General features: G+C 45.1%; 2 protein-coding genes and 1 non-coding gene across 6 annotated transcripts in view; all 3 read left to right on the forward strand.

Moving 5' to 3' along the window:
- Positions 1 to 249: 249 nt before the first annotated feature.
- LOC126642210 (U6 spliceosomal RNA) lies at positions 250 to 356 on the forward strand. The gene has a single exon (XR_007629394.1). It is a non-coding gene; the product is annotated as a U6 spliceosomal RNA (small nuclear RNA).
- LOC126642177 (zinc finger protein 692-like) lies at positions 257 to 8271 on the forward strand. Of its 3 annotated transcripts, none has more exons than XM_050319588.1 (9): positions 257 to 672; positions 1176 to 1268; positions 3351 to 3391; positions 4491 to 4694; positions 4783 to 4908; positions 5204 to 5329; positions 5986 to 6054; positions 6139 to 6337; positions 8118 to 8271. In XM_050319588.1, the coding sequence occupies exons 4-8, from the start codon at positions 4498 to 4500 to the stop codon at positions 6143 to 6145; spliced, it is 525 nt and encodes a 174-aa protein (XP_050175545.1). In that variant the 5' UTR covers positions 257 to 672; positions 1176 to 1268; positions 3351 to 3391; positions 4491 to 4497; the 3' UTR covers positions 6146 to 6337; positions 8118 to 8271. The 3 variants fall into 3 exon arrangements, with proteins under 3 accessions (XP_050175545.1, XP_050175547.1, XP_050175546.1); XM_050319590.1 differs by having other exon boundaries at positions 6142 to 6337; XM_050319589.1 differs by having other exon boundaries at positions 6139 to 8271.
- A 14193-nt stretch (positions 8272 to 22464) lies between these two features.
- Positions 22465 to 27481, forward strand: part of FOXK2 (forkhead box K2) — a 46329-nt gene continuing 41312 nt past the window's right edge. The window contains exon 1 of one of the 2 annotated variants that reach the window (XM_050319580.1): positions 22465 to 22889. In XM_050319580.1, the coding sequence (XP_050175537.1) occupies positions 22546 to 22889 (344 nt within the window). In that variant the 5' untranslated portion in view covers positions 22465 to 22545. Of the gene's footprint in view, positions 22890 to 25375; positions 25489 to 27481 lie in introns of those variants that run through there. The other variant, XM_050319581.1, reaches the window with a different exon arrangement.

The raw sequence follows: 27481 nt of genomic DNA on the forward strand, positions 1-27481 counted from the left end.
CGCCCCAGAGGCCTTTGCGCTTATTTGCATACAGCGGAAATATTTGCATAAATTGGGGCGCTGAACTTGGGCTCTGTTTTCCCAATTCCTACGTCCTACCGCCCCTCCCGACCCGAGCCACGGCCCGGGGGGGTCCGTGTTACAATTACTCCACCACCACCCCGTTCGTCCCACTCTGCCGGGCTCACCCTGTCCTTGCGGGGCGCGGTTTCCCGCGGTACAAATAACGGCGGGGCCGCTAGCAGAGCCGTGCTCGCTTCGGCAGCACATATACTAAAATTGGAACGATACAGAGAAGATTAGCATGGCCCCTGCGCAAGGATGACACGCAAATTCGTGAAGCGTTCCATATTTTTTTTTCCCCACCCCTCCTCCCCTCATCCAGCTTCCCGACTGCTGGAATTTCTCGCTATTTCCTTCTCGTCTCGCCAAAAGGCTTCTGTTTTCGCGCAGGTTGTCTTAAGCAAAGCCAACCATCTCGCTGGCTTGAATCCTTCACCAGAAGTTCAACCATATAATCTCTGCTCAAACACAAGGAACAGATGGAATTCCTGCAGGTCCTGTAATTCACCTTCTTTCTCCACACTGTGGGATCTCACGCCGTGGGGTTCAGGGCTGGTTACCAAAAGATCAGGGCAAGATCTGGCAAAAACAGCAGCGCTGAAGGCACAGGTACAATCCAGAGCCACCAGGGGCCAAACAAATCGAGCTCCTTTGTCCAGAGGGGGTGTGTAGGAAAGCGCTGAATCGATACGGGTTCTGTCTCTTAAACACCTGCAGCTATTGCAAGGAAAAGGAGAGTTATTTTTAGAAGGCCTTTTATGAAGAGGCAGTGCCTTTTGTGGCTTTGCCGTTGGGAATTTTGTTTCTATTCAGCCTGAATCCTGTGATGGAGTGAGTGAAGCTGAACGAGGTGGATGCTTTTTGAAAGGGAAAGCAGAACAGAGGCAGATGGTGAGGGGGAGAAAATAAAAATAGGAAACACGAAACAAATATATTGTCAGAGATGCCGCTTTTCTCTAGTAAAAATGTATTTGCTTATTGGTTTGTTTCACTGTTCAGCTTTTTTTTTTTTTTTACTGTGTATTTTCTGTATTGAAAGCTTTATTGCATGTTAGGTACCACAGAGCATAACTGAGTTGCTTTTTAATATAAAAATTATTAATTCTTCGCAGATATGATGATATCTTCGATGAAAGACTCAAGCTACGAAGCTCCTGTGAAAGAATTTAAATGTGATGAATCATCCACAACAGTGATCAATAAATGTAAGGAATCCTACTTGGGTATTACTTGGTTTACATGGATCAAGGTGGAGTGAAATGCAGGTCTTGCAAAACTTCATTTTTCTTAAAATCTTTTGGAATAAAACACTTCCTGTGTTGTATCATGAAAGCCCAAATGACTGTGAGCTCATTTTGGAAATGAGCTGTTAGAAACCTGAGTGTCAATTTATCTTTTATAACCCGTTCTTAACAAATTGGCACCTTCTGAAAGTTCATTAAGGACTTCAACACAAGCAAAGACTCTTGCTGGAACTAATTCTGTTGGGATAAAATTTGTGGTTTGTAGCTTTATTATCATTTCTATTATTAAATAGTTCCTACTGATTCTGTTTCAGGTTAGAAACAGACTGGTTAAAGCTATGAAAGAGGAGAGTTTGTCTTTGAGGGGGGTATTAATGTCCCTGCTGTGTTGTGTTTTTAATGGGGTGTCAGTATTTCACTGGAACATGGAAATATGGGACTCTGTGCCAGTGTCACAAATCCCTTTTTGTCTAGAAATAACACTTTTGTAACAAATGGCTCAGAAAGCAAAGGGAAGACTCCCTGCAGGAGAACATTATGAAACCCAACATATCCAGAGGTGTCTGAAAGGGGTTCAGTTCATGGAGGGCAACTCTTCCCACTCCTGCCTAATGGAACGCTTTGGATTCACCCTCTTGTCTTCAAAGCCTTTAAATAACAGATAACTGGAAGCTGGGAGAACATCCCAGTTCCAGGACTGAGCTTCCCATGCATCCTGCAAACCCTTGGCTGGGTCAGCTTGGGCTCTGCTCTGCTGCACAGATAAATTAATTACAGTATGAAGAAATCTGCATTGGCATTGCCAGGGAGCAGTTCCTCAATCCCTTCTCACAAAGACTTCTAAAACAGGAGACAAATGGGGTATTTAAACACATTTCTGGGTTTACTGATGGCTCTTGTAGGAACACAGGGCATTTTATAGTGCAAATGATGCTCCAAGAGGCAGAAGGCTTGTGGAGTTTGTGAGGTACATTATTGCTGTGTGCAGAGCCGGGAGCTAAATTTGGGAGCTCAAAGATGAGATGTTTGCCCTGGGAACTAATGAAGCAACAGTAAAATATTCATCAGCAGAAAGGGGGTAGCACAGCCAGGATTTTCAGCTCATGGAAGAAGAGAGAGTGAGTTAAAGTAATGCAATGATTTCAAGACAAACAGGAACTTTAAGCACACAACAGCTTTTGGTGGTTCACAAAGTTCTGTTATTTGGAATGTGAATCTATTTATACAGACAATAACTATATTTGTGAAGGCAAACAGAAGAAATGAGTGTGAAAAGCCTCTTAATAGTCCTGTTTATTTGCAAACAGTATCAGTAAGTATTTTACAGAAATAATGGGAAATGAGAAGGAATTATCTCATATTTCAATGAAAGAGTGGAGTGCAAGGTATTCTTTTTATATACATATATCACTGAGAAACTGGGCTATTTTGAGAGAAGCTGTAATTATGCCACAATAATCTTTTAAAACTAACTTATCTATTAAGTCACACGGTAAACTGTGCCATGAAAATCTGCTCATGTGCCATAGCTGTAAATGAAACAAAGACCGAAATAGATTTCAGGTCATGATGGCTTTTTTTCTTCAGTTTTTTATTTTCAAGTTACGTTAATGTTGGACAACAAACAAAGCCAAAATTGTTTTGGTTATTCAGCTCACTCAGCAGATTGAAATAAATGTTTCTTATCAGCCTTCAGTCACGTCCCAGTCCTTGAGCCAACTGTGACTCTACCAAAACCAACAGCAGAAATGAAAACAAAACAAAAAAAATAAATTGATACATATGGCTTTCCCTCTCTTGTTTAGATAAAATTATCCATAAATATTGCCAGCTACTGGTCTGCGTTTTTATTTGTTTATCCAAAAATGCAATGTGTGTGCAGGAGCTGGTGCAGTGCAGCCTGTGTGCACGTCACTGCTCTAACACACTCTGACAGCGGGGACTCCACACTTACGCTGCATTTCCCTTCTCTTTGTGTCACCGATTTAGTATTTTAACAGGTAAGTCGCACTTCAAACTTTTTTTTTTTTTTTTGCTCTTCAGGGAACGATTCCAATTTTGTCTCTGACTTGGCCTTTAAGAAGGTAAGATAACACAGATAACACTTACAGAACTCCTGCTGGGGAATTGTTGCTTGGGGAAACTTCAATTAATTTTTTTTTTTAAACTGTAACACATTTACTCCCGTTTGATATCAAGCGGATATTAAAAAATACCTATCGTGTCACCTCTTCCTCTGAGCTTCAGTGATTTGCAGAGAGCACTTTTTACCTGCGCACCGCTGACCGCTCCCTCAGCAGATGTGACCGTAATTAGTGCCCCGTTTTAACATTTTAAAAACCCCTTTTAAACCGTTTTCCTTAAAGAAGGGGGGTCAGACCCCCCCCTTGCCCTCACGTGATTTTCGCGCCATCAGCGCGCGCCGCCGCCGGTCACGTGTCTACCCTCCGGTCACGTGGCCCGTGTTTACCTCGGTGGGCACCGCGGAGGGTGAGGGACCGACTGAGGGACCGACCGGGGGGGAGCGGGACGGGCTGAGGGCTCGGGGGACGCCGCCGGGGAAGGACTTGTCGCCTCTCGGGCGTGGTGCGAAGCGGGACTGTTCCCCCTTGGGCGGCGTGCGGGGCTCTTCTCCCCGCCTCGGTGGCGGCTGTGTGAGCGGCTTTTCCCCCCTCAGGGGCGGCTGTGTGAGGAGCTCTTCTCCCCCTGCCTGGCGCGGCGGCGTTAGGGTTTCGTCCCCACTTCAGGGGCGGCTGTGTGAGGGGCTTTCCTCTCCCCTCAGGGGCGGCTGTGTGAGGGACCTTTTCTCCCCTCAGGGGCGGCTGTGTGAGGGACCTTTTCCCCCCTCAGGGGCAGCTGTGTGAGGGACCTTTTCCCCCCTCAGGGGCGGCTGTGTGAGGGACCTGTACCCTCCTCAGGAGTGGTTGTATGAGGGGCTTTTCCCCCCCTCAGGGGCGGCTGTGTGAGGGGCTTTTTTTCTCCCCTCAGGTGTGGTGGCATCAAGGGCTTCTCCTCCCCTCAGAGGGGCTGTGTGAGCAGCTTTTCCCCCCTGTCGGGGGTAGGTGTTTGGCATCCGAGGAGCCAAAGATGTGTGGCTGTCACCCTGCTGTGGTGGCTCAGAACACTGAGGTATTACCTCTTCTTCTGAGCTGCTCCTCACTAAAGCCCCTCCTTTATTTCCAGGCTCACCATGTCCCTGCCAGCAAAGAGGTGTGGAAGGCCCCCGGTGTTGTCCTTCCTGGAAAAGAAAAAGAGAAAGCAAAGTCTTGATAGAAGAAGGGGGAAGACGAGGATTTATGTGGGCAGTCACATTGAGCGATGGCTGACACTAAAGGAGAAGTTGGATTTCAGGAACGATGCAGAAGTTGCAGGGTTTTTATTGGACTTGTGAGTACATTGTCACAGCACTCCTCTGTTTAATAATGTCAAGTAAATAGTCCTGGGTGTTGATACCAGTTGTGTGTTTCCTTGCTAGGTATGACAGCCACGACCCATTGACAAAAGCCCCGCTCTGTCCCCTCCCTGAGGGTGTCAGAAGGATCACTGTGAAGGAAGAAAGAGCTTTGTCAGGCAGCACATCTTTAATAGCAGCAGATGGAACGTTAGTACTGTCCTCTCTTTATGTGGGAAGGGTGAATGAAATGTTTTTCTTGGTACTACTTGAAAGACTGCAGCTGATATTTAAAAATAATGGGGTGAAAGTTATGTATATATATATAAAAGGAAAGTGTAATATAATTTAATTAAAATTGAAGATTTTTAATACTTTTTGTCAAAGAGCTTCCGTCAGTTTTGTTGTTTGCATTGTTGAGCACATGACACTGGTGTAGACGAAACAGAGACAGAACTTTTTTTGGCAGAAGTGTTTCAGTCAATGATCTGGGTTGTATTTGCAGGTATGACAACGCTGACCAGCTGCCTAAAGAATCTGCCTGTTCTGGACTGGGGGATGTGAGAGTCGTGACTGTGAAGGAGGAGCGAGAGGCACCCCGGGACTGCGTGTTGGCAGGGGCAGATGACACGTTAGTGGCTCTCTGGTCTTTTTGCATGTTTTCCATTTGAAAGTATTTTGAATTGATTTTATTATCACATTTAATTTTGTGTATCGGAAATTCATGTCATTCATGCTCTGATTCATTATCTAGAAACGTCTTGGTGTGTAAGAGGTGGTCCAGTTCTTCTCAGGGAAACATCACAGAGATTTTGGAAAAGCTGTGAGAGTACACACAGCAAAAACACTTGTTCAGTGGCTGCCTTCCCTAACTGTGTCCAAGGTTCAGGAGTGAACAAGGAAATAGCCAGTACTTTCCATGTGTTGGGTTTTTGCAGTAGTACAGTGTCCAGGCAAGTGCAGCTGCCTGTGCTTGACCCTTTCTCAGAAGAAACTGTTTTGTTGTTGACTGAGTGATGTTGCACACTGAGTGATGTGTTAAACTATCTAAAACTAGTGCTGTGCTCAGCGAGGCCACCCCACCATCGGCTGCTGGTCTGTGTTACTGCAGTGTCTCCAGTAACTGAGGCATTCCCATTGAGATCAGAGGAGCCTCCAATAGGTATGCTTGTCCATTCCTCTTTGTTTAGGTTTTGATTATCCACAACAGTGTTACTGAATAACTGTAATTTCATCCATGTCTTAGTTTTCTGACCTTTATAAAACTGTGTTTTCTGATGTGTGCAGGGACACAGAGGCCGTAGGACACTGCAGTGCATTGCATGGTGTGCCCACACCCCTCGCTGAGATGGTGAAGTATGTCAAGTACCGTGTTTGTCTGTCATCTCCCATTGTGGTCTCACTTGGGACTTTGCTAATTCGTCTTACTCTTGATTCTAGTAGGTGAACAAGCTGGGGTTCTGCAAGCAGTTCTGTGGCCCAGAAGAATTCTTGGAGGCTAGGGCAGGAGAAAACAAACACCAGTGCTGATGAAGCTGACAAATTCAAGTCCATTCTTCAAAAGAGCATTTTTCACTGGCAATGTAATTTTAGTCTGGAGTGCAGCAATAATTGAATTCCTGGGACTGATTTGACACAGGTGAGACAGAGGGGTTGTGTTTCATTGATTGCTTATGTTAGCCTCCTGAGATGGGAGAAGTATTTTGAAAGGTGTTTTGGTATGAGAAAAACTTTCAGTTCCCCTAAAAGGTAAAGTAATGAGGCTTTGGAACAGTCTCATGTCTGTGTGAAGATGCTGTATCCCCTGAGTACATGAAATGCTGGACAAGTGATCAGGCACATGTGCAGTGCTAATTCTGTAAAGCTAAAGGACAACAGCTGTCCAAGGATGAGGAGATTCACAGATAAGAACAGACATCCTAGGGCACACTGTGTGATTCCAGGCAATATTTACCTACCAGGAGTAGTTGTATAACCTCACTATGAGGAAAATGGGGTTTGGCTGGGTTTGGTTTTCATTCCCAGTAGCTGAACTTGGGTCTTTAAAGTAAGGCCAAACTCAGTTGCTTGCTCAGTGTTTTTAGAAATCTGGGTAAAATTCTTAATTGCTGTAGAAAATAGTGGGGTTTTTTTCTTCAGAAAGGAGCAGTGGTTATGTTGTTGTGTATCTTTATTTTCTTTTTGTTTTCAAAGGCGTGGTACTGCACCTCCTATTGAAGGGAGGCAGTGAAGGCAGGTATTTCCTGCTCTCCAGGCACTTGGGTGTCATATTTTCCTGTTGCTCTTATTGTTTTGGGCTTTACCAAAGATCTTTTTTTCATTCTGTGCTGCCTGCAAGGGCCAGGAAAAGAACAAGGTCTTGTTGTAGGTGCTTTAGTAGCACACTCTGAGTTAACAGTCACAAAGCAGCTCTTGTATTCTTACTATCAAGTCTGGGTTTAGTCTGGCTGAACACTCTTAAGGAACTGGACACATCAAAGACAGTGGAGCAAGAACACTTAAACTCAGCTTGATCAGTGGGTTAATGTTTGGTTTCTCTCATTTTTGGAGTCCTGCCCAATGCCATTGACTTCAGCAGTTGCTCTTGTTGTAGAGAGTTAAGTTGGTGGAGAAACAGTGAAGGAGTCAACAGCAGTGACTTCAAGACTCTTGCCAGGTGAAAGGGGATGAGTCAAAGTAGTTGAGTTGAATGGGTTTTTTTTTTGAAGAAGCTTTGGAGGATTTGAGGTTCTTTTAGTGTTGGAGTATTTAAATGATAGGGATTCAAAAATTCATTTACTTGTACTTGTGGTAATGAAACAGATTTTCATGATAGAACAGCCCATAACAGGGGGTTAGAATGAGATGATCTTCCCTTCCAACCCAAATCATTCTGTTATTCTGTGAACTGACTTTGCTGGGATTTGTTTGTGGACTGTATCTTTTTTGGCCTTGATTCAGTAAAAAATGAAGAGAAATACAAAATAGTTACTCAGAACTGTCACAGCAGTTTGATGAGGAAGATTGAAACTTGTAGGATGAGTGGGTGTCAGTCAGTAGTAAATGCTGATTTGGGAAAGCCACAGCTTTGAAGGGACGCCTCAGCTTCAGTCCCTGGCTCTCCTGAAGTGAAATTCCCTTGGAAAGCAAATAAACAGTCTTGAGGGAAAGTCCAGCAGGCTGTTAATGCTGGAGACTTACCCTGCCTTGACAATGGCATGGACAGCTGAGGAGTTTCTTAGCAAGCAGGAAAGCAAAACTTAGATTTCATTTAAAAGAAATTTGGGGGGGGAAAAAGCCTGATAAAAAATAACCTGCTTAGTAGGACAACTTCCTGTGCTCTCTCTGCCCAGACAGACTCAGTGAAGCAATGCAGACATCTCTCATATTGGGGTACTTGAATGTCACCTTGTAACTGTTCTCATTGTGTTACTTTTCAGGGTGAGCAGCAAGAAGAAAATCCAGCTCTTGCATAACAATACTGGGGCAGTTTTTGGTCTGGTTTGATTTTTGCTGTGAGGGTGTTGTGAACTGTAAGTTGTATGAAACTCCATGTTACGTGTTGAACAGCACATTAAACTTAATTACCCGAAGTTTTACTGTGTTATGTTCATGTTAATAAAGTGTGTGGAGTGGATCATTTCCCTTGTGAGAGTCTGAGGGGCAACAAGAAAGGCCAAGCCAAAATGCTCATGGTATTGCTCAGAATTCATTAACTGTCTGTAGGTTTTATTAATGACTAAGTTCCTCACCTTTTATTTAAAACTCAAAAGGTTTAAGATGATAGAAACAGTGTTCTAGTGGCAGTTGCAGCATCAAGTGCTTCCATCTGAAAGTGTTTCTTGGAATGCTTTTTCTTAGGGAACCAATTGAACCTATTCCGTGTTTGTGCAGTTTATTAATTATACCCTTAAAAATGATGGGTAAAAATACTGGACTGTAGAGTGTGTTGTGTTGGTGCCTTCGAGAAAAGGAGTAATTGAGATCAGCTGCTGAGTAATTTATCTAAATACATTTTGTTACTGAATAATTTGATCTTTTGCTTTAGTTTTTGCTTTCTGTACCATGGAAGCTGATACATGAGCTGATATGTGACACCCCTTAATTATTTTCTTCTCTAACAGAGATGAAATAAGTGTGGAGTGCTTTCAGTAACTGAAGTTCAACAGAATAGTGTTGGCAGTTCTGAATTTGTTTTGTGGTTACCAGGTATGAGTAATCCTGGAAAGGTTTTTAGCTGAGAAGCTGAGGTTAGTACGGCTGTGTTCAGTGTGTGTTTGTCACAAGGACAGAAACTTCCAGTCTTCTGATCAAAGTTTCTTTTTCTTCAACCACACACTTGCAAAAGCATTCAGGTCTTGATCTTACAGTTTTCAAACCAGCTGGGTTTTCCCCATCATCTTACACTAGAACAGCCTCTCTCTGGGGAGAAATTCCCCTAATTAGGTCATTACACTCCACCTTCAATTTTTTTTAAATGAGCTACTTCATTGGCTGTAGGAAACTGTTGCTCTGAAATATTGTCTTGGTGCTCTTGAAATACCCAAATCCAGTGTTGCCTTATGAACAACAGATCTTTTGCCAAATGTTGCACAGACATTTAGCTCTTAGAAAAAAAAGAAAAGTTGAGCAGGTGATTTTTTGAAGCTTTCTCAGAATGAAAATGCCACTTCCTTTGTGTTTGTGTTCTCCCTTTGCTCTGCACCTGAGCAGTTTTTCCTTGACTACCAAACATTCCTTCACGTGAGTAACTCTGGCTCACAGGAAGGGTCTGGTGACACTTGTGTCTTTCAGTGCTCTCACATTTTTGGTTGTCAGTGTCATCAGAGGGAGAAGGGAAGAGGACTCAGCCTTCAGTTATGTTTTCTAAAGTCTTCAAGATCACAGGAATCTGCAGGAGGAGCTCTGTCCTTCTGGGGCACGTGGGCACCGTATTCTCAGCCTGTTCAACCTCCTCCTTGTGCTTCTATAAATGCACACTGCAGATGTGTGTATTAGTGAACAACTTACTGTTATGGAGTAGATTAATACTGCAAATGTGTCGTGTTGAGGGGCACTTGCTGCATAAATGACTGATAGAATGATTATTGTGGTTCATAGGACATGAATATTGTACGATGCAGCCCCTCCTGCTGCTTCCCCCAGACCTCCCATTAGACTGGCACTTCATGCTGAAGAAAAATCAAGAGGCAGGAGACTCTTAAAACCTTCCTTTTGTGCTGTTATGATGTGATGGATGATATATTTGGGTTGCTGCATCAACATATGCTTTAGAATACCTGACTTCTGTAGAGCAGAATATTATCCTCAGTATTTTCCAGTGAAGTTTGCAGAATGGTGAATGGAAATGATTCTGATTGTGCCAAGAATAGGACAAGGACAATGGCTCTGCTTTGGTCAAAGTGAGGTTTTCCTGCACCTGTGGGTCTGTGGGAATTGTGGAACTTGTTCAAATGTCAGAACTAAATCTAAAGGAATTATTTACACTCTTGTTCCAGTGATACATTAAAAATTACTCTGAGCAACGTAGTAAGTTTGTTCTTGGCAATAGTGAGTACTTAGGGCAGGAAAATACAGTATGAAAATGAGAAAAAATTCTATATAGGTTTATAGAAGTAAAAACACTGAATTTTGGTTTTGTTTTGTGTTTGTTAAGTGGTTTTACTGTGCCAGTTGGTTTCCTTGGAACTGCATCTATCAAACCTTTTGAAATGTGAGTATTTTAAGTATGGAAACTGGGAAACTTCCAAATTAGGACAGGTTCTGTGTTGAACTTAAATTTCAGACCATTACCTAAAGAACTGAAGTTACAGTACACCAGTTTTCATAGTACTAACTTAGGCTTCCATTATTTTGCCTTTACAGTAAATTATTTTCAAAAATCACAATAATTACAATTGTGCTCTTAGCTCAAGTAACTTTGTTATCACTTGAGAACTTCATGCGTCTTGTGGCAGAAAGGCTGTCTGGCCTATAGTTGTAATTTCCTTTTGTAGTAAAAATATCTACAAAACATGAGGCAAAAAATTATTTAAACCAACTCTTGCAGCTTTCTTGGTGAAATAAGGAATTGTGTAGATCATCACAGACACCCCTGGAGAGGGGACTAGAACTGAGGTGAGAGGCTGGAATAGGTTGCTTGGAAAAACATAGTTCTGAATTCCTCAGGCTTAGCAGATGATCTTGGGTTTTATCTCGTGGTAAAATAGGAATACATTTGAAATGGAAGGTTTTCTGAGGCACGATGGTTTGTGTGATTTCCCAGTAGGAACACTCCCATGGCTGGGCCAGTGCTCGGGGCTCCTTTCGGGAGACGTTTCCCTGTGCTGGGCCCGTCCCTGACGCGTCTCTGGGGCTCCCCAATCGAGGCACCCCGAGAGAGCTTGAGCCACGTGTTTGGGGTGTTCTCATGAGTCACTGCTGAAAGTGCTGAGCAGTGGATGGCAGGAGGGAAAATGCATCAGAGGAGGAATTCCAAAGGTAGGAGTAGTGGAGTTTCAGTTGGAGCTGTGTGAGTGAGCCGTGGGTTACAGAGGAATGGTGGAGCTGAGCGTTTTCTGTGGTTGGAGTGGTTACCTCTGCCAAGACAAGCCTGCTTCCTTTCTTTTCCCCTGTCTCAGCAGGAGCAATTAATGTAATTTATAATTCCAGAGGGATTCCTCACCAGTAGAGGAGTCAGAGCTCTGGCAGTGGGGATTGTGTTTTCACTGTGCTGAGGATTCAACCTATAAATTGGACACTCCTGAGATCAGGCAGAGCTGATAAGTGAGAAGTCTCACATCTTCACCACCTCACTTAGATCAATACTTTCTTCTAAGTTCTTGTGCATAAATGTAATATTGGTGTGTATTTAACTGCCCCACTTGGTGCTGTTTGTAGTCCTGCTTTCCATGCAGTGTTCCCTATAGTTGTATCCATAGACTGCCCAGGGTGTCTGGAAAGGAAGAGGGCGAGTGTTTGTGTGTGCAAACACACTCTCATTCTCCAGTTTATTTTATGAAATCTTGAACTAACGTGGATTGAAGGGATCTCTGAAGGTCATCTCATCCACCCTGCTCCAGGCAGGGCTGACTCCAGGTTTGGATCAGGTTACCTGTGGCCTTGGCTAGCTGGGTTCTGAAAATAGGTATTTTATAGAATTTGGAAATGTTGTTTCATACAACATGGGATCCAGGAGGTTGGATTCATCTTGCATTGCTGTTTTCCATTTTCTTTTTTTCTTTTTTTTTTTTTACTGTTACTGTATTAGTCAAGATCCTGATTCATGTTTTTTAAGATACATGACCTGACAGTATGGGAATGCTTTAAGTACTTTCATGTGGACACCTAAATTATACAGCTACAGTTGCTGATTTGAATGGCTTTGTCTGTTCTAGGTAACAGTGTGTGATGTGGAGATGTTTTAAGGTGTATCCCAAAGACCTTTCTTGGGCTTTAAGAGAGGATATGTTCTGAAGGGAGGTGACCACAGATACTGTGTTAAGCATTCTTCCTTACAGGATTGCTGTTATGTGTGGTGTTTGTAATTATCTTGTGTTTCTAGGGGCAAAAATAGTTTGGTAAATGAGTGTTCAGGAGGTAGAGACACTGCAAAATCAGGGTCTCTTGTGTGGACATACAGTGCTATTTAATTTGGTTACACTGGTTTATTGGCTTCAATCAGATTAACTGAAGAACTGCATATACTTCCCTAGAAAAATGGTTTTTTAGGTATTTTAAAGCTAACTGAAGAAGTAATTGTTTTTCAAAATAGGCTTATTCTACTTCCCTGATGTCAGTGTGTATTCCTGCTCTTGATCTCCACATCCTTGACATGTCTATGGAATGTCATTCTTGCTCTTCCTGGTTCTCTTCACAAATCCCTTTGCTCTCCCTCTGTGCTCCTTCCTGGCTGATCAGCCTTGGTGCAGCCCTCAGAAGACATCCCAGCAGAAGAATTTTATCTGTGTTTGTAAGCCTTGTTTAAACAATCATTTCAAAGCACTTCTTGACGTGACCTATTTTTTTCAAATGCAAACATTCAGCAACACTAAGACAACAAGTGTTACCTTCAGTGGCAAAAAATAAACCCCTACTTTAGTAGGATTCCGTTGGAGTTTAAAAAACTCATCATAGGGTAAACTCAGCCTGGCTTTGGGTGTAGTACAGTCATGTTTAGCTTGTGATTCACCTCTTGATGTGGGATGACTTAAAACTGAATCTCTGCACAGCAGCTCTGATACTCCTTTGTGCTGTTTTAAATCCCCAGTTAGATAAATCTACTTGTGGATAGTATTTATTTTGCAACATATTTAATAGATCCAAATGCCTTGTCTTTCCTTCTCCGAAAGGGCAGCTGAAAGTACAGGTTGCAGAGGATGATTCCCTAGAAGTGAATTTCTTGCCTTGAACATCCTGATTGTGGGTTGGTTTGGACTCACAGCTTTGAGCCTGGGCAGGATTTGAGCACAAACACCTCACTAGGCTGTACTTTGGGAACTTTGCCATAAATCAGGACAGCTGCTGGTGTGTTTTATGAACGTGTACAAAAAAATAACTGGTGAGTCGTGTAGCTGTTCTCTACCTAAACTAGTCCTAAATCAGCATTTTTGGAAGTCTGCTTGTAAGATAAAGATTTAAATAACTTTACTTTCAGACTGATGGATTATAAATAAATACAGGAAACATAGGAAAAAGTGCTTTTCAATTTTTTAGGAGAGCTTCCAGAAGCTGTAGCCAGGGGAGGATCCCTAATCCAAGCCTAAAAGTGCTCTGTGAACGTGCAGAGTGTTCCTGTCAGCCCTTCATTCCAAGACTGGCCGGGACTGCCCGTCCGGCTGTTCAGGGAACAGAGCCCGGGGGGTCTGGGGGTGGAACTGGAGCCCAGTGCTGGTGTTCCAGCTCTCCCACAGCTGCTGCACCCCCCTTTCCCTGGGGATTTATCTCCAGTGCTCTCTGATGGCACAGCACTTGGAGGCCGGGTGGTGAATGGCTGTGGGAGCTCACCTGGCTGCTGCAATTCACCCTCCAAGGGCGGTGTCGTCGTTCTTTAATCCCTCCCTGCCTTCATGTGGTTTGTTCCCTGTCACAGGGGCCTCTGCCGGCACCAGGGAGGTGCTGGGAGCCTGGGAACCAGTGGCAAGCCCAGGAAATGACACTGCCACTTGCAGGCTTGTGGTTGAACCCTTGGCTAAATATTTATCTGTGATGTGAAATACCTTCTCACCTTGTAGTCATTCATAAAAGCATCGAGGAAAAAGCTGATCCACTTCCTTAAGTGATAATGTCAAGTTATTCTGGCATCTGAGGCAAAGAATACCTACTGTCAGTGACAAATTTAAAGCCTGTTTAGCACTAGAAAGAGGATATTAAGGGTTTAACTTAAAATTAGGAGCTTCCAGCATGCTGTTTTTAAGCACTTTTTACTTCATTTGCCCACTCTGTCTCATCCCTTTCCAAAAAAAAAAAAAGCCCAACCCAAACCCAGGAACTGGTATTAGGAGGGGGAAAAAAGAGGTGTGTGAGGAAACTTACTAGATCTTCTACCTTCACTTGTTTCACATTCTGATTACTTGCTGGTATCAGGTCTCTATTGAGTCAAATGGCACTGCAGTGTTGATGCATTTCATGGTGAGATGGCAGCAGGTGTTCTCAAAGAGGATAATTTTTGTATTTAAAATTCTATATTGGGAATTAGAGGGGAGAGGAAAGTATCATTAGATACAAAAATGTTCCTCTTCTGCGTGTCCAGTGATTCTTTCTCCTTTCCTGCTGACATCCATCCTAATCTTGTCTTACTCAGTGACAGTTGTGACATTTTTCTTCCTCTCTTGTGTACTAAACCCCTGCCTCAGGAATTACTGGGAATAGTAGCCTTTGAGTCTTTCCTTACAAAGGAAGAAAGTTAATGATTGAGTGAGATTTCCAGCTGCATTTACATGTTTAGGTTTGTGCAAAGACAGAACCACAAGTGTCTGATTTTTCAGAAAAAGCTGAAAATCTGCTAAGGGAAAATGGTATCTGTGGAAATAATTGAAGTTGTTACTGGTGTGAATTATGGGAAGCGTGTTCTTACCTATATTTGCTTTTTTTCTTTAATAAAAATGGAGGAGAAATGAAACAGTGAGTGCCCCCAATCTTGGAAGTAAAATCCTAACTGGAGAGCTCTGCACCAGCACATGCAGAGGAAATGCCTTGAGTCACATGGCACAGGTCAGCTTGCAGAATTGTGCTTACATCAGTGATCAATTTGATTCCTGCAGATAACTCCTTACTAAGTGTTTTCTGGGAAGGAAAAAAAAACCCACCCAGCTTTATTAAGTAAAATAAAGGCAATTTGAGTGAAAAAGTACCATTAGGGATCTGATGGGGGGAAAACACAGATAGTCCCTTGGAACTGATTAGTAGAAAGTTAAAAATTCATTAGAATCCTTGGGGGCTGCCAACACACTAATGAAGCTGTTGAGCTGCTGATTTGTTTGGTGAACTTCTCCTGTCATGGCCAGCACTGACCAGCCCTGGGGCAGGGACAGCAGTTCTGCAGGGCAGGGCTTGTGGAGCAGCTCTATTTACAGCCAGCTTCTAAAATGAATGTTCTTAGGGGGAGAAGCGTTCTGCAAAAATACTTTGAGTTAAAAGTGTTTAATAACGATGGATGGAAGGTGACTGATTGCAGTTGTTAAGCTGTGCCCGTGGGAGAAAGGGAAATATGGGTATGTATGTCAGCTGCAGCCCACTAGTATTTCAACTCTACTTCTACTCATGGGTTTCAGTTTTGTTTATATCTGAGGATCCTGTTACAAAAATGGCTGGATTTTTTTTTTTTTTTTTCATAATATTTAGGTTTTATGGCTGCTGTATTAACATATTGCATTTTCAGTAGTCAAACTGCAAAGCTTTTGTACTCAGCAAGTTTCAGGTGGCATAAATAGCTCATGAGAGGTCAGAAAAGTCCCCTAGCTGATGCTGAGGAATAAGCTCTGCTGTGGAGTTGATCCAGGTTCCTGTTTTTCTCTAGGGCTATAGCCCATCCTCAGAAAAACTTTAAATGCATTTTCATAGTATTATTTATTATTTAAATGCATTTTATAGTATTATTTATCATTGTGTGTGCATACATATATATTACATGTATAGAAATGCTTCTGTTCATGTTGGCTTTCCATGACTTTTGCTGAGTAAATTTTTTTCTTGTATTGTTTTGGATTTTTAGTGAACAACACGTCAGGTTGGATCTCAGCAAAAGGTTCTTCCCCCAGAGGCTGGTTGGGCACTGAACAGGCTCCCCAGGGCAGTGGGCACAGCCCCAAGGCTGCCAGAGCTCCAGGAGGGTTTGGATAACTCTCAGGGACAGGGTGGGATTGTTGGGGTGTCTGTGCAGGACTGGGAGTCGGACTGGATGATCCTGGTGGGTCCATTCTGTGATTCCCTGTCCCGTTTGTGCCCCTCACTCAGTGGTTTCATAAGAACTGCCCATTGCTGAGTGTGGCAACTGTAAAAACTGCCCGTGAATTGTTTGACATTCCTGCTGTGTGCAGTTTTGTCGGGATGCAAACAGGCAGTTCCCATGGCTGCAGGGCTGCCCCACGGGAATCCAATCCCTCGGGAACAGCGGCAGAACCTTGGGCTCCTCGGCGCGGGGCAGGTCGGTGGTTTGCTCTTGGAATAAAATCTGTTGCATCATTCCTTTTGTGGGACTGAAATGAAAAGAGAATATCATCTTCAATTAACCACAGGCTAATTCAATTAGCCAAATAAATTGAGGTAGAGGAGATGAGCTTTGAGGAACCCAAGTCCTCAGCAGAGAGAGATTTATTGCTCTGTCTTTGGGCATCTGTCAGTAATTATTGTCTCTGAGCATCGGTGGCTTCTGGTCACAGCCTCTCTGCTGGCTGTTCCCTCACACAGCCCCGTGGTGGCCTTTGACTGCTGACACTCAGCTTCATTTTGCTGCTTGTGGTCGTGGCTGGTAGTGCCTGTGTGCTGGAATTCTGAATATCCCCAGAAGGGAACTGTTCTCCTCATGTGTGGTTCTGTTTTCCCCCAAGGGAATAAGCACCTTTACAGTGCTTATTGTGCACCACCCAGGTGAATGTGTAAAGTAAGTGACATCTTTCTGCCTCAATATTCTGTTCTATTTGCAGTAGATAGAAATTGCTTTTTATTGATTTTTTTTTCTTTCCTCCCCGTGTCAAAAGGACTTTGGTATTGATATTTGAGCAACTCTTTTTTTTTTTTTTTTTAGAAAAGGTGGTCTCATTCTAGTCTGTGCCTGCTCTCTATATAGACATGTTAACATGAGTCTGAATCTTGAAAAGACTCCTGTCTGTCCTATCAGAAATGTTTGTTGTTCTCCCCCCTGCCCTTTTAGAGGTTGCTTGAACACCTCATGATTTGCACGGGGCTCAAACATAATCCATCCAGCACAGAATTGGTTTGTGGGGTTTTTTTGTATAAATCATTTTAAAGTGTTTTTAGTGTTGTTTAGATCTTTTATGTGCAGTCTCAGTTTCAGTCTCAGAACCCAGTTTAGGGAAAAAAACTCAGATTCTCAAGCAGTTTCATCTTCTGTCAGTGCTACAAATGGAATTGTTGGTAGGCTGGGTATAAACAGAGAGCAGAGATTGGTCCTTGTGCTGTAGAACTTCTAACAGGGATGGGAAACTTCCTATTTTAAGTTGTTCAAGCTTAGGCTATGCAATTTAAAAAAAAAAAACAACGTGCTAAATACTTTATATGGATGTGAAAAATAGTGCTGCTGTCATCATACTCCTTTGAGTATGATGATATTTTTGTGTGCTTTCAGCCAATTTTCCTACAGGAATCTCACAAACATGAGGTTGTTCTCACTGTGCTTTTGCCTCGTTACATTTTTTGGGTAACATTTGTCTCGTCTCTGCTGCAAACAATGGCCATTTCTAAACCTTTGTGTAATAGTTTTTCATACCTCAACATCTCAGTAACTCTCGTCTGAAGGTTGCTTAGTTCTGCAATTGCCCTGTTGGACAGAGTAAGAAATATTTCAGAGACAGACATAAAGAAAAATACGTCTCTGTTTTTCACTGTTCCTTTCCTTTTGGCTTTCTGTTGGCTGAGCAAATGGCATTGATTTTAAAACAAACAGAAAAAACCCCAAACCAAACTGATTTTGATAAAAGCTTTGTCTCCTCCTGAAATGCCAGATCTCAATTAGAACTCTCTGTCATGAAAATAATTGTGTTAAAGCCCATTTTTCATGTTGATTCTTATTATTTTACATTTGATATTGGCTTTAGTTTGCCTTTGCTTATCTGTTTCATGTAGTCAATTCACATTTCTGTAATTCCTGTCTGCTTTTGATTAATGCAAATTATTTATACATTGGCTTGCCCTGTCTTACACTCCCCACTCCCCCTCATCTGCCTCTGTCTGCCAACCAAGCTACAACTTCTATTCCTGTTTTTGTAGCCCCAGTTCTGCTGTGGGTCATGGTGCTGCTGCACTCCCCTCCTGCAGGTGCCTGCACCACCTCTGCAAGAGAAGCTGCAGCTTCTAAAAATCACTTTGTGATGTGGGGATGGAGAGTTCCTTTTGGAGTGATCACCTGGGGGGTGGGTGGGATACTCTCTGTTCAAGGTATGTATTTGATTTTTTCGTTCTCTGCTGTTGCTCACAACACACCAAGGCATTGTGGCTTTATCCTTTGGTCACTCCCAGAGTTGCTCTGTTCCAGTGTGGAGCCACTTGCCTGCTGGCCTCCCCAAACCCCTTCAGGTCATTTGTGCAATTGCTCTTTGCAGATAAGAATTAACTGGCCCGATTATTTTTTTTTTTTCTTAGTTTTTGGATGGGTTCCCCACCTGGAGGAAAGTAATTTTTCTCTGTGTCAGTGGCTGATTGCTGAGCCAGAAGCTTTCTGCCTTTGCACTTGTAAGAAATGCTGACTGTTCCTTGGGTTGTGTCAGGGACCAGGCAGATGGTGGTTAGGATGGACAGGGTAATTAAACATTTCTACTGAGTGAGCCACTGGGTGGCTTGGGCTTGTACAGTGCTCGTTCCCCTCCCCTCCAAGGTCAGGAGCACACTAACATGTGGCAGCTCAGGTAGCTCTCTCCACCTTCCTTCCCATTCTTCCTACAAGAACATGTTCTTCTGGATGTCTTAGGCTTTTTTAGGAGTGTTACACTTCCCAGCTTTATTACTTAAAGAGTCATCCATACAGGAAAATGTCAAAATCACATTTGAGGCACAGCTCTTGATTTTCTCCTGCTAATGTTAAAGTCACTTCAGGAACTGGCTGGGTTCCTGGGGAGCTCCCCACCATCCCAGCCATTTGCTGTTTTCAATATTTGCTGTAATTACACCATGCTTTTTTAACACTTTCCCCTTGACCAAAATGCCCTTGTGAGAAAATGACTAAATCACAGCACGAGTCCTGCTGGGTCTTCCACACATCGTTAAATTTGAGCATGTGAGGAGCTCCAGGACGGGTTATCAGGATTACTTCAAAATGTGGCTGTGGGTTTGAGGCTGTTTTTACTGCTTACAAGGGGCTTCTCACCTAGGGAGTGGAAAAAAAAATGTGCCTGTCAGGTGCAGGGATGTTAATATGGGAAATGTTTTTTTCATTCACTTGTACAGGGTCTGGTGTTTGAAGGGCTGATTTTGTTCCATCACACGTGAACGTTCCCGAGAAGTGGTTTTGCCAATTAACTTTGTAGGATTTTGTTTAACCAAAAATCAAATCTCACTGGAAGCTTGTGACACTTGCTGTAATAAAAAGATTATGGATAGCTCCTAATGGCCTGTAAAAGCTGTTTAATGCTGGTTGTGTCAAAGTAAGCAATTAGGGTCACTTAATCTACTTGATTATTCATCATGTTCCTCTAATGGTATTCCATGCTCTGGAACTGTGAAAATGTGCATCTTGAGAAGCTGCTGCACCCCTTCATTGCCCTCAGCACAGGGCACATATGTAATAATAAAACCCAAGAAACTTGATTCTGGGACACTCCTCAAACACAAGGAGTGCTTTGAGACCTTGTTCATTGTCAGTGGCAATTGCAGAAATTTGGTGAGAGGATTAAATTTTGTTCAGTAACTTGGTTCTGTCCTGAATAGTTAAAGTGGATGGAAAGCAGAGAGAGGAAAAGGCCTTTTGCTTACACTCAACTGGCAGGGAACAAATGATGTGGAATGGGACGGTTGTGGTCAAGGAGTGGATTTCTGGGGAACCTAGAGACCCAGAAGAGCACTGGAGAGTTGTGAGTAAGTGTGAGTTGTTCACACATGTGCCTGCCCTGCTTCCTGGTTTATGCAGTAGGGCCCAGACCTGCACATGGGCAGGTCAGGGTGACCTGTACCTGTGGCTTTGTGTGGTCACCAAGTGCCTAAATCTGCACCAGTCCAGAAAAACATGGGCAGAAAGATCTCAGCCTTCCTCTTGAAATGAGTGGAGCCTCTGACAATGGGATCTGGTGTTTGCTCTGCAGTGCTGGTCATTAAAAGGCAAACAGACCTTTTGCTGGTGTTAAGTCCCATTTCCCAGAGCAGCTCAGCGGTGCTGGGACCCTTCAAAAAGGAATTTCAGTGTGGATTGCAAAAATCCATGTTAATGGCTGTGTTCTTGCAGTTCTGTTATGAACAGGACAGCAATTATATCAGCTTGGTGAATTTAGTACTGGATGTTATTAATGAATTAATGCAAATTGACAAAGCTGTGATTCACATAACGGAAAACACCGAAGTGGCAGCAATGCCTTTAACTGGTGTGAACCGAGCAGCCATAGGGGTGGTGAAAAGTGCTGCTGGCCTGGTGGGAATCCACCTGGCTGCTCTCCCAATCTGCTGGTTTTCCCTCTCTGGGGGTGTGTTTGGAGATGGCAATCCCTGGGTAATCTCAGCCAGCAGAGCCCTCAGGATCCCGGCCTGATTGTCAGTGCAGCAGGAACAACATTTCTGTAGCCAGAGAGCCAAGGGATAAAAACAAGCTGAGAATCAGGGAGTCATAACTGGCTCCCTGATGCTCCACATTTTCTGTGCCAAACATATGCTGGTATAGAAGAAAGTCTGACTCTAAATACCAAAGTGTGGGCAAGATTTAACTAAAGTTTTCTTTAAAAGAATCCAAAGCTCTAAACTGTTGCTATATTTTGCTGCATCTGATGCGCGTGTGGGGTTGTGTAAACGGACTGAAGCAGGATGGAATTGTGTTGTAGCTGCCTGTAAGGAATGCTGGTACAATCCCAAGGGTAGGACTAAGGTTTGCAGTCCCTTTGCAGGGAGCAGGCACTGTGTTCTGTTCCTGAGCAAACGCGAAATAGATGTACAGTTGAAGAGCTGTTGACTCAAATGTGCGAAACCGAAAGTTTCGATTTCGAATTTGCCGCTGGAGGGTTGTTACAAGTTGATTGGTTCTGTCGGAAGCGTTAAAATGTTTCATGTCTACTGAGTTCAGAGAATGGTTTGCGTTGGGAGAGACCTTACAGCTCATCTCATTCCACCCTCTGCCATGGGCAGGGGCACTTTCCACAAGCCCAGGTTGCTCCAAGCCCCGTCCAACCTGGCCTTGGACACTTCCAGGGATGGGGCAGCCACAGCTTCTCTGGGCAATTTATATTTTATTAATAACAGTGAGCTTCAGTGCTTTAAAAAAAGCCCAAATAAACAACAACACAACCCCCTTCTCCACAAACCGTGCTGGAGAACCCGTGAGGTGATGGGGGCTGGTTGACATGATGTTTTTGCTGTAGTGATGTTGGTATATGGGCATGAATACATTTTAGCACCCTCCTCTCAGTTTATAGCCACAAGTGTTTCTTAATTGTTTACTTCCCAATTCTGACAGCGCCTGGTCCCTGTAACAGTTAGTGAGGATTCGGATCAGGTAGAACACTTCCATTGCAGATGCTTGGCAAACTGAGTGCAGTTAACGCTGTGTGTTTGGTAGCCCGTGGTATTCACGGCCAAGCCGTGCCCCTGGCTCTGTGGTCTCGCTGTTTCGGTGCTGTCCCCGTGCCGGTCCCCGCCGTGGCCGCGCCCTCGGAGCAGGCACAGCCGGCCCCAGCGCTCGGGTGTCTGGGCGTGTGTCGGGTCTCTCGCTCAGCTTTTGTGCCCTAGTTCTGAGAAAACCGGGGCTGAGCCGAGGAGGGCTGTGCAGACACAGCCCGGCGTACCTGGGAGCGTGAGGCGCTGTGCTGGTTCGCCATGCGTGTTACAGAACTCCGAGATGGCGAGTTACGTCTGGGTTTAAGGTGACCCTCTGTCAGAGGTGTGAGGGATTGAAATTATTATTATTATTATATATTATAATATGTCTATTTTAAGGCTGACTCGGAGAAGGTACTCAGCACTCTCGCGGTGGCTCGTGCCCACCCTTTAGCACTGTGTGTCTGCTTGCATTTATTCCATTCGCGACTCTCGCCCTGTCCCCCCCGCCCGGTGCCGTCCCTGCGGGCGCCGCTGGCGGCGGGCAGGTGCGTGGCCCGGGTCACAAGCCCCTCGGGGGGTGCCAGCAGCGTGCCGGGGGTGCCGGAGGCCGGTGAGGGCGGGGATGTGGGGGCAGCGCCGTCTCTCCCCGGGCCGCCCCGTCCGTCCCGTCCCGTCCCCGCCGCGGGCGGGCGGCGCTGCCCGATCCGCTCCGCTCCGCGCTCCGCGGGCGGTTCCGCTCCGCGTTTTCCGGGCCGCGCCCCAGCGCTCTCGCGCCGGGCCCGCGCCGTGCGGGGCCGTTGCCGGCCGCCATTGGCCGCGCGGCCATAGCCCCATGGGCGTGCGGGCCCGCCATTGGCCGCGCCGCCTGTCAATCAGCGCGCGCGTGCGTCAGGCCCGGCGCGCGGCCCCGTTCCCTGCTGTGTGCGGGGCCGGCGCGGGGCCGGTGCGGGCGGGGCCGCTCCTCGCTCGTCCCTCGCTAAGATGGCGGCGGCGGCGGCGGCGGCGGCCGTGGCGCGGCTGGAGGGCCGGGAGTTCGAGTACCTCATGAAGAAGCGCTCGGTGACCATCGGCCGCAACTCCTCGCAGGGCTCGGTGGACGTGAGCATGGGCCACTCCAGCTTCATCTCCCGCCGCCACCTGGAGATCTTCACCGCCGCGCCCCCGCCGCCGCCGGCCGGCGCGGACGGGCCGCCGCCCCCGCCGCAGGGCGACCCCGCGGGCGGCGCGGGGGGCGACTTCTACCTGCGCTGCCTCGGCAAGAACGGCGTGTTCGTGGACGGCGTGTTCCAGCGGCGCGGGGCGCCGCCGCTGCAGCTGCCGCGAGTGTGAGTACGCGGGGCCGGGCCCGCCCCAGCCCGCGGGGCACATGGCGGGGCACGGCCGGCAGCGGCCCCGGCCCCCCGCGCCGTGCCCGGCACCGCCGCCCTGCCCTCCCCGCGTCCTTCCCCCGCACCCACCGCCGGCACCGCGGGCGCAGCTCTCGGCCTTCAGGGGACCCTCCCGGGCGGTTCTGCACCCTCGGGGGCTCCGGGCTGAGCGTCAGGGTCCTGCAGCCCCCCCGGAGCTCTGGCAGAACGCGGGGGGTTGGGGGGGGTTCTGTTTTTTTGTGGCGGTTTCCTTGCCTGATTTCAGCGTTTATTCTCACGGGTAAACCGAGCCGTCCACGTGAAATGCTCCTGCTGGCCTTAGCGTTTTCGAATGTTTTCCTTACGTGACAACAAATGTATTAAGGGGCTTTAAGCGGTAATACATTCCTTTGCCATTACCAAACATTAACTGTCTGTGCAGAATGATTTTCTAGGGGGATACGTGAGGCCTTGCCCGCGACGTTTAAGGGTGTATTGAACTGCAGATGAGTGATCTGTGCTCGGAGGAGTCACATGTAGGAAAAGTGAAAGTGTGTTGGTTTAGTGTATTTCAGCTGCCTTGACTAAGAAATACCGAAAAGGTTACGAGTGCTGTGGCTGCTTAAAGCACATGCCATCCGTGACACAGCCTTAATGCCTTACAGGCTTTTAAACTGTGTGTAGGACATTGATGGTGTATGTTTTCTGCTTTGCTGGCTCAATGTTGGTGTCCCCACCTGGTTCCTCTGTGAAAATCAAATTGTCTTACCTTGCTGCTTTCTAGGAAATGCCTGTTCTGGGCTTTAACAGTGCCCGTGTCTGGAGAGTTGTATAATCCCGAGTATAGTTGGAGGACTTGTTTGACCTTTAACTGTCACTTCTATTTTTGCTTTCTGCTTTTTAATATTAATAATTATTTGGCATGTGGTTAATCTGTATTTTAATCTAACACGTCTGTGAAATGCAGATCAAATACTTTCATTCTTTGTAAACAGTTTGGTATAATACACTAATTGCAAGAACAATTGTGCATGATATATGTTGATTGCAAACAGTCTAGAATTAGTTGGAGTAATTTAGTCAGTAGCATTCTGTTAAATGCTTAAAACCTCAGGAAAAAAAAAGAAGTACTGCTTCTTCACGCTGTCCACTGACTCGTAATTTATTCTAGTTCTTTCCATCAGTGTCGCTTTTCGAGTGGAAAGAAAATTGGGCAGGATTTTTTGTGTGTGTCACTTTTTAATTGAGCGCTGATGAGAAGTTGTGTGCAGTAAAAATCTCTTCCCCGGTGCCCGTGGGTGGTGGTGCAGGAACTGGCGTTTGCTGGGGGGTGACACCGTTCCTTGAGCTGTGCTCACACACGGAGCTTCCCATTCCCAGGGCCCTGGGCTGGTGGAAGGGGTGATGATCTGCTTACAAAATGCAGGGGTGATGGGCCATCATGGAAAATAAAAGGTGCTGTGCCCTCAGCCCTGCAAGGGAGTGCTGACCCAGGGCCTCCAGTCACTGTGCAGGGGGTTGAGCTTCACCTTGAAGGGCAGGAAGAGTCCACAGGGTCATAATGAGATTGGTGAACAGGAGCAAATGCTGCCTTGTTGCTTTAAAAATAAACAAACCTGTTTATAAAACAGAAGTCTTGCTGGAGTTGAATGGGGAAATAGTAGTTTCATTATTTGTAAAGCTTTTTTCTTAGTTTTAAACAGAAGTCTTCAGGCAAATCCAGAGTCCTCTTTGCCCCTAACAAGTCCTTACTGTGAATTGCTGGTGACCAATATTATTTGTAGCTGTGTTCCTGAGTTTCCTTGTAGATTTAACTGGTGACACTGAAGATGGGCTCCTGGATTTTAAGAATCAAACTTACTTGCTTCCAACATTAATGGTTGAAGCATGATTGGAAAGCAAGTAGTTTTGGTGTGAGTTCAAGATTGATGATTGCCAGCCTCCAGCTGAAGTAATCACCAGATCTATTTTTGTTGTTGTTTAATCCTGCTCTGTTGCCAGTAATAAATATGCTTTGCCTATGACCACACAATCATCGGAAATTTTAATGGCAGGTGAAGTTTAAAGAATTCAGGGTGGCCTGTTCCTTCTGTTTGTTTTTAAGGGATCCTGGAAACCAAGAATGGAGGGTCCATCCCTGTTTGTCCAATTAATAGTGACATAAAACGTCAGCAAGTAAAATCCTGCTGCAGACTTGAAATGTCTTATTTACTTGTCACTAATAATTGTATTCCTGTAGTTCCAATGACCTTGATATTTTTTTGTTTGTTTGTTTCAGCACAGTGTTTAAATGTGACTGCATTAATAATGCTGTAGAGCTTCCTGGTTTTGGAAGGGAAAAACAGAAATATAACTCTGTAGTCTCCTGCAAAACACACATTTTTTAACATCTGGGGAAATTAAATTATTAATGTTGGAGTATGCACTTACCTGTAATAAAAGCATCTTTCCTTCTACAGATAGAAATGTCACGAAACATGGAATTACTGTGCATTAAAATAAGTGTTCTGCTTGCTATTTTTAATTCTTCCCTGGAAGCCTCACTCACAACTGAAATGTTGAAGTTCTCAAGCAGGAGGTAATAGCAGTGGGAAGCGTGTTTTTGTTTTTCCAGCTCTTGACAGACTCACGTACCTACTTGTGTGTGTACAGAGCAGCTGTCGGCTGGGGAGAGGAACCAGGTGGGGGTGGGGAGAAAAGAGCCATTTCTGTGTGTGTGCCCAGCAAGGAGCTCTCCTGTCACTGTCATGGCACTCATGGCATGGGAGAACCTCCAGTCCTCTGCTAAAGACACCCAAATCCAAGCACTGCAGTTATCCTTCTGCACACACTGTCCCTCCCGTGTTCATAAACTTCATGGGTTCTAATTGGTTTCATTTACTGCCTTTGGAATTTTCCCTGCCTGCAGTGAAGGCATTGATTGGATGCCTTGCCAGGTAAATCATAACATCAATATTTGACTTTTGAGGTACTTGGCTGGAAAAATCCCTTTTGTGCTGGGCAGAGCAGGGGGTTGTTGCCAGAGCTGTTGTGTACAGCTCTTGGAGAGGCAGCATTCCAGCCAGATGTAACTGATACAGCTGGAAAAACACCCGGACTGCTGGCTACAACTTTGCTCTGAAGGAGTGCTTTTGTTTGCTTGGTGTTTTTGGGTTTCTTGGATGTGCTTGGCGTGTTGGCACATCCTGCCATCTCGAGGGCCTGGCTGTTCGAGGCAGGGCCTTACTCACTTTGACAAACCCATAGACTTTGTTTTTTAGTCACTGCTTTTGGTTTTGCATTTGTGGAAGGAGGTTTGTGATTCACAGACGAGGTACCATGAGCACAAGGACAGCATCTGTAAGTCAGAGCAGAGACACATCCAGTCCTTGAGCTGCCTCCAGGAGTGGGCACGGCAGATGCCCAGGGAGGAGCACAGAAATGGATCAAGGCACATGGTTTTGTTTCCCTTGTTTGTTTTTTTTTGGATCCAAAGTCAGAGTTCAGTTCTTTTTGAGTTAAAATCATTTACTGTTTGCATTTCTCTCTTTTTTTTAGTAATTGAGTTTGGGGTTTTGTTTTGTTTTTGATTTCTTTATCCCTGTAACCCACAGCGTCCTTGGGCAGTGAGTTCTACAATGTCACTGGAGCCTAGATTGGGAAAACACCTCTTTTTTCATGAGGTTTTCGAACTTGATGCCTGGTAATTTCATTTGATGCAACTGAAGCTCTTTTATAGTAAGAGACAGTAAATAACTCTCCCATTCTGTCTTTCACTCTGCAGACTTCTTTACATTACTCAGTGTGGGCGCTCTCAGCACCTCGAGTACATTCTGCCTCAGCCTGACGTTCACTGACTAATCCCAAGCCAAGCCTATATGGCTGAAAACTAAAATTTTGTTTGTACTCCCCTGCTTTTCCTCCTTGTGCACAGAGGGCTGAACCAATATTTTTACTTTGGTCTTATGGTCTGGAGCTACAAATTGGGCTTATTGGTGCCTTTTAAGCAGTAGAATTTTTCCTGCTGATGGAAGTCGGTCCATCCTGAACAAGATCAAGTATTCGAGATTCCTTGGGAAAGTTTGTTGTTACCTTCAGTGTTACCTGAGCAGGAAATAGTGCAACAGATTATAGAGAACCTCAAGTGTATCACTGCAGTTTTTCTCTCTCATCTAAGCGCAGTTACTTTGTTTACATACAAAACTGCAGTGGCTCTGTGGGTGGAACTGCCTGCACGTGCTCCATGGAAATTCCTCACTGGAACCAACAGTGGAGGCAAACAGCCCATAAACATCTCCTTAGGTAGTGCTCCTTGCTCACCAAGGAAGAACGTGCTTTGCTGTGCTTTGGGTTATGGTTTATGTTTTACAGCTTTTCTTATGAAGATAACTGTTAGATACTTCAAGAAATCAAACAAAGCAGGTTTTCCAAGGAGTTTGTGTTAATCTATCCTCACAGTGTATTGCAGTCTGTGCTTACAACGTCTTGCAGGTCCCTCAGGCTGGGTGGGCACCTGCTTTTACCCTTCCTTGACACCGCTTTTGACAGGGACAGGCAGTGGCTGGTGAGGGGGAGACAGCTGGGTGAGAGTC

The sequence above is a fragment of the Myiozetetes cayanensis genome, unplaced genomic scaffold (genome assembly GCF_022539395.1).
Source record: "Myiozetetes cayanensis isolate MyiCay16 unplaced genomic scaffold, myiCay2020 scf22, whole genome shotgun sequence".
NCBI classification, from domain to species: Eukaryota; Metazoa; Chordata; class Aves; order Passeriformes; family Tyrannidae; genus Myiozetetes; species Myiozetetes cayanensis.